The sequence below is a fragment of the Schistocerca piceifrons genome, chromosome 2 (assembly GCF_021461385.2).
Source record: "Schistocerca piceifrons isolate TAMUIC-IGC-003096 chromosome 2, iqSchPice1.1, whole genome shotgun sequence".
Taxonomy (NCBI): Eukaryota; Metazoa; Arthropoda; class Insecta; order Orthoptera; family Acrididae; genus Schistocerca; species Schistocerca piceifrons.
Window position 1 is genome coordinate 1,030,226,386 of NC_060139.1, and position 7,699 is coordinate 1,030,234,084.

At 42.3% G+C, this 7,699-nt stretch overlaps 1 protein-coding gene across 1 annotated transcript in view; it reads left to right on the forward strand.

The window, feature by feature from the left end:
• Nucleotides 1–2,230, forward strand: part of LOC124777177 (dehydrogenase/reductase SDR family member 11-like) — a 128,173-nt gene extending 125,943 nt beyond the window's left edge. Inside the window, exon 7 of the mRNA XM_047252488.1 lies at nucleotides 1,992–2,230. Coding sequence (XP_047108444.1) covers nucleotides 1,992–2,033 — 42 coding nt within the window. The 3' untranslated portion in view covers nucleotides 2,034–2,230. The remainder of the gene's footprint in view (nucleotides 1–1,991) is intronic.
• The last annotated feature ends 5,469 nt before the right edge of the window (nucleotides 2,231–7,699 follow it).

Here is a 7,699-nt window from a genome sequence, read left to right on the forward strand (position 1 = left end):
CGTGAAATTCGTATTTTTTTCAACACCTAACTTAAAGTCGTAAGAATGTCTTTCTCTCGTAAGAGTCACTGTGAATAGTGTCGTTCGTGTAGATTCAGTGATGAAGCTAACTAAATCTTTCGGAACTTCGCACACAATTATCCTCTTTCGTTACTCAAGGTGAGCAAAATCACGATTGCAAGACATAGAACAACGTCCTTCCACAAAAAAAACTTGTCGTCTATTTCCGTAAAGTAATCCTTTTCTGTTCGGTAAGAAAATGATTTCATGGAAGACCTCAACTGTTACCTCGTAATTAGAACGATGGTTTTTGGAAGTGTGAAATTCGTTTCAGTAATAAATTAAACGCATTAGAATAATTTAACATTACTTACATTCATTTCAAACCTTATAATAAAAGTTAAAATGGAAGTCAAGATCTACATGGTGCTAGGAAGCCTCTTTAGGTGGAACCACACTCTTGTCTTTTCGAGTTTTCTTCACTACTTAGTTTCTTCCTTTCACATTGATCTCTACAATCACCTCTCTTCCTCCGTTTTGATGTAATTTTGCTTTCCAACTTGCAATATTGTGTATTATATACAGGTGATAATTAGATCAGCAATGCTCTTCTGTGGCAAACAAAGCACAGAGGTGCTTCAATTGTGAGCAGTTCACAATGCACTAACAGAGAATTTGAACATGGATGTTGGTTGTAGACACAAGAGCGGTCTTTAATCAACTGTGAACATTGTTCTCCGCTTTTTAGGCGCTTGTGTCGGAATATATACTATTGGACTTGGCATTTACAGCGGAATTTCACCAGTAAACCAAAATTTCCTTTTTTGGCGCTTCGCCCGTGTTTTGCTTATAAGCCTCAATTTCCAAGTAACTATTTTAATTAAAGCGTACAGGACTTCGTAGATCTTTAGTTTCATTTTGTCCTTCGAGTAGCTCTCAGCAGCGGCACCCTCACAATAACTTCCCGGCGTGAGTAAAATCGGCCCATCGCACATTTGGGACAGCGCTACCTACGGCAGATTCGTATGCCTACAAGGAGTAGGCTCCTCTTGGACCGAGGAGTCAAGGGACGGTGGTTGAGTACGCAGAAAAATATAGCCGGCCAGTGTGGCCGTGCGGTTCTAGGCGCTTCAGTCTGGAACCGCGTGACCGCTGCGGTCGCAGGTTCGAATCCTGCCTCGGGCATGGATGTGTGTGATGTCCTTAGGTTAGTTAGGTTTAAGTAGTGCTAAGTTCCAGGGGACTGATGACCACAGATGTTAAGTCCCATAGTGCTCAGAGCCATTTGAATCAGAAAAATATAGGAATGTCGTCATTACTTCATCAAAATCGAGGAAATTTACAATAGCCTAATATAATTTTTTTTTTTTGACGGATGCCTTGAAGACATGCATGCAGGAGAACAAATTTCTAGTGCCTCGTGGGGAGGACAAACAAATCTATAATTACGAAGAGATTTTCCTGCATCTCCCTACTATTTTCTAGCGTTGCGACTTATCTATGTACAACAGTATCATCTACGAAAAGCCTCATGGAACTTCCGAAGTTATCCACCAGATCGTCTGTACATAGTGTGAAAAGTAATGGTCCAATAAGGCACCCTTCTGGTACGCCCAGAGTTCCTTTTACGTCTGAATATTTCTTCCCGTCGAGAATGACATACTGAGCTCTGTTTGCTAGAAACTCTTCAGTCCAATCACCCAGCTGGTGTGATATTCCATACGCTCGTATTTTGTTCATTAGGCGGCATTGCGAGGGAGTTATGCGATTATTCCGTAATAATGCAGCTATAAAGCTGCACTTGAAAAATGTGTTGGTAGGTGGTGAAGTAAATAGTAGTCGAGTAAATTAGGAGAAAATGAACATTGCGTTCAATAATATCAAACTTTGTTTTCTTAAATTCAGTGATATGATTCTACTGTAAAAGGCAGAAGTAAGTGCAGTTGCATTCTGTTAGCTTGTTTTTAATCTTGTTTCATTTCTTGTTTCAGGTGTACGAAATGATCATAATTCCAACAGGTACTAAGATGTAAAAGATGTTCGACGTTATCAAATATGCCTGTTGTGAATGCCAGAATATGCCAGAATGGTAGTGTATGATACTGTCCATGTTTTGATAGTGAAAGTGTAATTCTTCCAGGAAAATAATTTGCATGTGAAATCGTAATTGTACTAAATTTTGACTGTTTTATTTCGCATACTGAGGATGGTATTAAACAATAAAATTGAAGCCTGACTTTAAATTGAACACCTGCGTGAATAATTCGTGTGCACTGCTAAGGATCCACATGAGTTCAACACCATTGCGCTTTATCAACCTTTATGCTGCACGAACAGCCTTATGGTGTGGTGGAGGGTACTTTCTGTACCACTACAAAACATTCACATATATTTCATCAGTGATAGTAGCTGTGAAAATCAAAGATGTAAATTTGTTGTAGCGCTGCAACCGTTCTTAGTCTGCGTAGAGTAAAGTGTGTGTACATGCCCTTCAGTGTGGCTAGCCGGAAATGAGTGTAGCAAAATAAACAGCTCCCTGACACTCAAATGGATCAAGGTATCGACGCAACATGATTAGGAGTAAATATGCCAGACACGACCGGTGTATTAAACCCATTAGGAAGAACTGAATTAATGGCGGTGACAGCATACACAACTCATCGAGGAGCAATTATGAATGGAAACCAGTCGGTCGACATTCGGATCGCTGAATGCTAAAGAGGATTGCCACAGTGAATCATACAGCTAATGTGACGCAAATGTTGTTATGACACATTAAATTTCTCGAACGACCTGTTTATTATGCATTCACAGTACAAGCAGTACCTGTGATTGGGCTCCGAATTACGGTTGCTGGGGTTACCCCTAGCCAATTCCGACTTCTTCAGTTCCAGGGAAGCTGAAAACAGTTACCAAATTACATGATAACTCTTAATGCCCGCAATATGCCTTCTTCGTGTTCTTATTCACTGCCCGCAGTATGCACGTATTACCTGTTACGGTCACCTTACTTTTCTGTGTCTTTCAGTATCTCATTTATCCTTTTGACTGAAGTTACGGGACTAAATTGGCAGTTGAATATTTCGTCAATAAGTGACAGCATTATGAGGAATGCGACTGTTGATAAATGCAAGTCAGACAGTTCCTGCGTTGTTGATTTGTTTATGTTTCGATGGTACACACCATAATTTTCATCTGGAGAATTGTTTATTTACATAGCTTGTGTTCGTCAAGAGTACAGGCCTCTTTTCACATTAGCAGTCCAAGGGCAATGTAGTTCATGTTGCGTTTTTCGAGGGGCGGTAGAGTCGTAACAAGTTTCCATATTGCTACCTGATTATGTTGTCTCCATTGTACATTATATTTACACACTGTAAATACAATGTACATTGGAGAGGACATACGTTAGACAGCAGAACGCAGGTTTTCCACGACACTATCGAACCTCAAATAACGCAACACAAGCTACACAGCCCTTGGTCTGCTAGTGTGAAAAGGCCTCTGAATTCTTCACCAACACGAGCTATGCAAATAAACAAGTCTCCACCATAACAAAGCAAAATGGCTTATAAACAAGTAAGTGATAAAGAAACTGTTTTATTTCTAAATTTGATAGTGTTTTTGGCTTCATTACCTGCCGGTGTTCATTCTATTTTTTTCCGTTTCCTTGTACGCAAAGGATCGTGATTTACTTCCTAAGACCTTCATGTATCTTTTGTTACCACGTAAACATTAATTTTCTGCACTGGTGGTATCGTGCTTACTAAAACCTATCGATTTACTTATGTATTACAAGTTGCAGAAGCGTTGAAAAAATTTTATTTTGAATTCTTCTTGTATTTTAGATTTTGGTACCAGTTGATTGTTTCATATTAAACGTGTCCCCTATATTTACTATATCCTTTTCAGTCAGAGAACAATTTACACATGAAGAAACCTTATCTAATATTCAATATTCAATTTTAGTTCAAAACGGATTTTTGCTTAAAAAGTCGATATTTTAATCTAATGAGATACAAAAAATTACTGGCTGGAGAAAGAACTGAATCATTCTACTGATGATTTAAATAATAAGTTAAAAATTAAATGGATTGTTACAAAAACCACAGCAAGCAAATGTAAAGAAAGAGTTGCTTTCTGCGTGAAAATGTATATACAAAAATTAATAACGATTTTATACGGAAACCTGCCAAAAATCCTAAGAAGTTTCCCATTTACATTACTATTAACCAAGAATACTTAAGACTGCATGTGAGTATCGCAGCAGAAATGTGGTGTCACCGCCAGACACGACACTTGCTAGGTTGTAGCCTTTAAATCGGCCGCGGTCCGTTAGTATACGTCGGATCCGCGTGTCGCCACTATCAGTGATTGCAGACCGAGCGCCGCCACACGGCAGGTCTAGAGAGACTTCCTAGCACTCGCCCCAGTGGTACAGCCGACTTTGCTAGCGATGGTTCACTGTCTACATACGCTCTCATTTGCAGAGACGACAGTTTAGCATAGCCTTCAGCTACGTGATTTGCTACGACCTAGCAAGGCGCCATATTCAGTTACGTCCAGAATGTATTCTGAACAGTTAATATTGTGAATCATGTACCGTCAAGAGCGACGTTCATCAATAATGGATTAAAGTTAAGTATCGAAGTAATTACGTCCGCTTTCTGAATTCTCATCCCTTGTCATGTTCCAGACCTCACGTCAGTATAGTTCTTCCCTCCTCACGCCAGCCTGCGTGAGCTAAAACGCGTGCATTTCGGCATCCTCTAGTAACACGGTGTTGGCTCTTCTGCCAACACAACAAGAAACATAGATGACAGACGGATCCCAGCAACTATATCTCAAGCCACGCAAACCGCAAGTATGTACTGGAGAAGAGTCGTAATGAAAGCTGCAAAGACAATAACCGGAAACATTCGGAAGAAAACTCCATGCCATTACACAACCAAGACTTACACTGGAAGACGGTATGGGCAAAACAATCAGCCTACAGACATATGGAACGGTATGCATTATGTAATCCTGCAATATCAAGTCGCCGTAGTGTACACATCCCACCTACCGACCCTCCCCTCTGTGTTTAACAGTGTAATTCCTTTTGTACACTCAATATGACACCTTTGTTTTTAATATCACCAACGGTTGTTTCGACTTAATCGAAAAGTGCGTATGAAATGATTTTGAGAGAACTTTCAACAAAATCTGCACTATTAGCTGTTGAAAGCTCATTGTCGATGCAACCTGTGTTAGTCATGATCATTATTAAACAGGCACCTGCCATCCGCTTGTGGTTATAGGCTACTGCTGTTCTCCCCGTGGAGTACTGTGTTCAGTTATGTCAACCCATGATGCAGCTGCTTCATTTCTAATTTCATTCACCCATTTTTCATAATATCACCACGTCATCTCTTGCTGCTTCTTTAAATACCGGAATAAACTTATGTTGTCGAGCTACTTTCCATTCCTGCAGCTGCTACAGGCAGTGATCAAGTTTTAATTATAACCTAGAGAAAATAAAGCCACGACAATGAAACTGGATGTGTCAATCTTTCACCACATACAGCCTCTTATGTGACACATTTGATCAACGATGAATGATTTGGTTGAGGCCTAGGAAAGAGGAAGAACTCAATGGGGGCCGTGTCAGGAGGATGGAGAGGGTGAGACAACGTTTGACAGCCCAAAGAAGCAGCAACGTGAGTGTGTCCTACGCAGAATGAGCTGGACCATTGTCATGAAGCAATACCAGCCCCCAAATGGTTCAAATGGCTCTGAGCACTGTGGGAGTTAACATCTGAGGTCATCAGTCCCCTAGAACTTAGAACTACTTAAACCTAACTAACCTAAGGACAGCACACAACACCCAGTCATCGCCGGCCGGTGTGGCCGTGCGGTTAAAGGCGCTTCAGTCTGGAATCGCGTGACCGCTACGGTCGCAGGTTCGAATCCTGCCTCGGGCATGGATGTGTGTGATGTCCTTATGTTAGTTAGGTTTAATTAGTTCTAAGTTCTAGGCGACTGATGACCTCAGAAGTTGAGTCGCATAGTGCTCAGAGCCATTTGAACCATTTTGAACCCAGTCATCACGAGGCAGAGAAAATCCCTGATCAGCCCCCACCACCACCATTTCACCTTCCCCTCCCCAACACTCGGCCCTTGCCTTTAAGGCAACAAAGACGCCAATATCAACATCCCGCTGAATTTGGACGTGTTCGTACTGTACATGATTGCTGATAGCGGTGGTCACAGGAATGTACGAGGGTGAGTCAAATGAAAACCTTAAATTTGTAATAACAAATCGAAATTTCGCGCCGTTATCCTGTAAGTCGGTAAGTGTGCTACAAACAGCGTGCAGAATGGCCTGTAGGTGGCAACATAGTGCAGATGTACGCATACCGTCGCAGTATAAAAATGGCCGCCACAGTTGCGACTTGCACCAGGGAAGAACAGCGTTCTGTTATTCGGTTTTTGCGTAGTGAAGGTGTGAAACCTATTGAAATTCATCGACGAATGAAGGTTCAATACGGTGATGTATGTTTGTCACAACAGCAAGACTACGAATGGAGCAGGAAGTTCGCAAATGGTGTGACTTCAGTGGAAGATGCTCCTCGTCCAGGCCAGGCACAACGAGTTGTGACTCCACAGAACATTGCAGCAGTTGAAGCCATAGTGAAGGAAAACCGCCGAGTGACACTGAATGACATGTTTACAGATTAGTCATGGGTCAGCACACCACACTGTGCATGATGTGCTCCAATTTCACAAAGTGTCTGCAAGATGGGTGCCACGGCAGCTGACTCCTGAATGACAGAACGACATGTTGATGCTTGTTAAGAACTTCTTCGGCACTTTGACCGAGAAGGAGATGGCTTCCTTGCAAAAATCGTTACTGGGGACGAAACGTGGGTTCACTTCCATTTTGAGTGTCTTCCTCATCCACCGTACTCACCAGACCTTGCCACAAGTGATTTCCGTATGTCTGGACCACTTAAAGACGCAATGGGAGGAAAGAAGTTCCGTTCTGATGAAGAGATACGCCACGCGGTGCATGAGTGGCTGCGCGGACTACCAAAAGAATTTTTTCTAAAGTAATTTATGCACATTGTAAGTGCTGGAGGACTTGCATTGAGCGTGGGGCAGATTATGTTGAAAAGTGATCCAGATTTGTACCACTTCTGCACAATAAATAATATTTTAAAAAAATTTAATGTTTCCATTTGACTCACCCTCGTACAATCGCAAGAAGACCGGACTCCAGATGACCACGTCGCGCTACCGAGAGAGCATTTCATCGTGTACGTATATGGCTCTGGCCCATCGCACTGCATCTTCAGCAGCATCCTGAGCTGCAGTTGACACCACAGTGATTCAACGATCTGTTGTAAGTCGGTTGCTTTAAGCACAGCACAGAGACATGCGCCCTGCAGCGTGCGTTCCACTGACCTCAAACTACCGCCAATCGCGATTTCAGTGATGTCAAGAGAGAGCTCACTGGAGGGCAGAAGGGAAGTGTGCCTGCTGAAAGCTTGTTCCGCCTCGGTGCCAGTGATGGCCGTGTGAAGATTAGATGAAGGCCAGTTGAGAACCTGCAAACAACCTGTCAACATGCTGACACACTGGACCTACATCTAGAGTTATGGTCTGGGGTGCGACTTCATATCACTGCAGGCGCACTCTCTTGGTTATGCCACGCTACCTG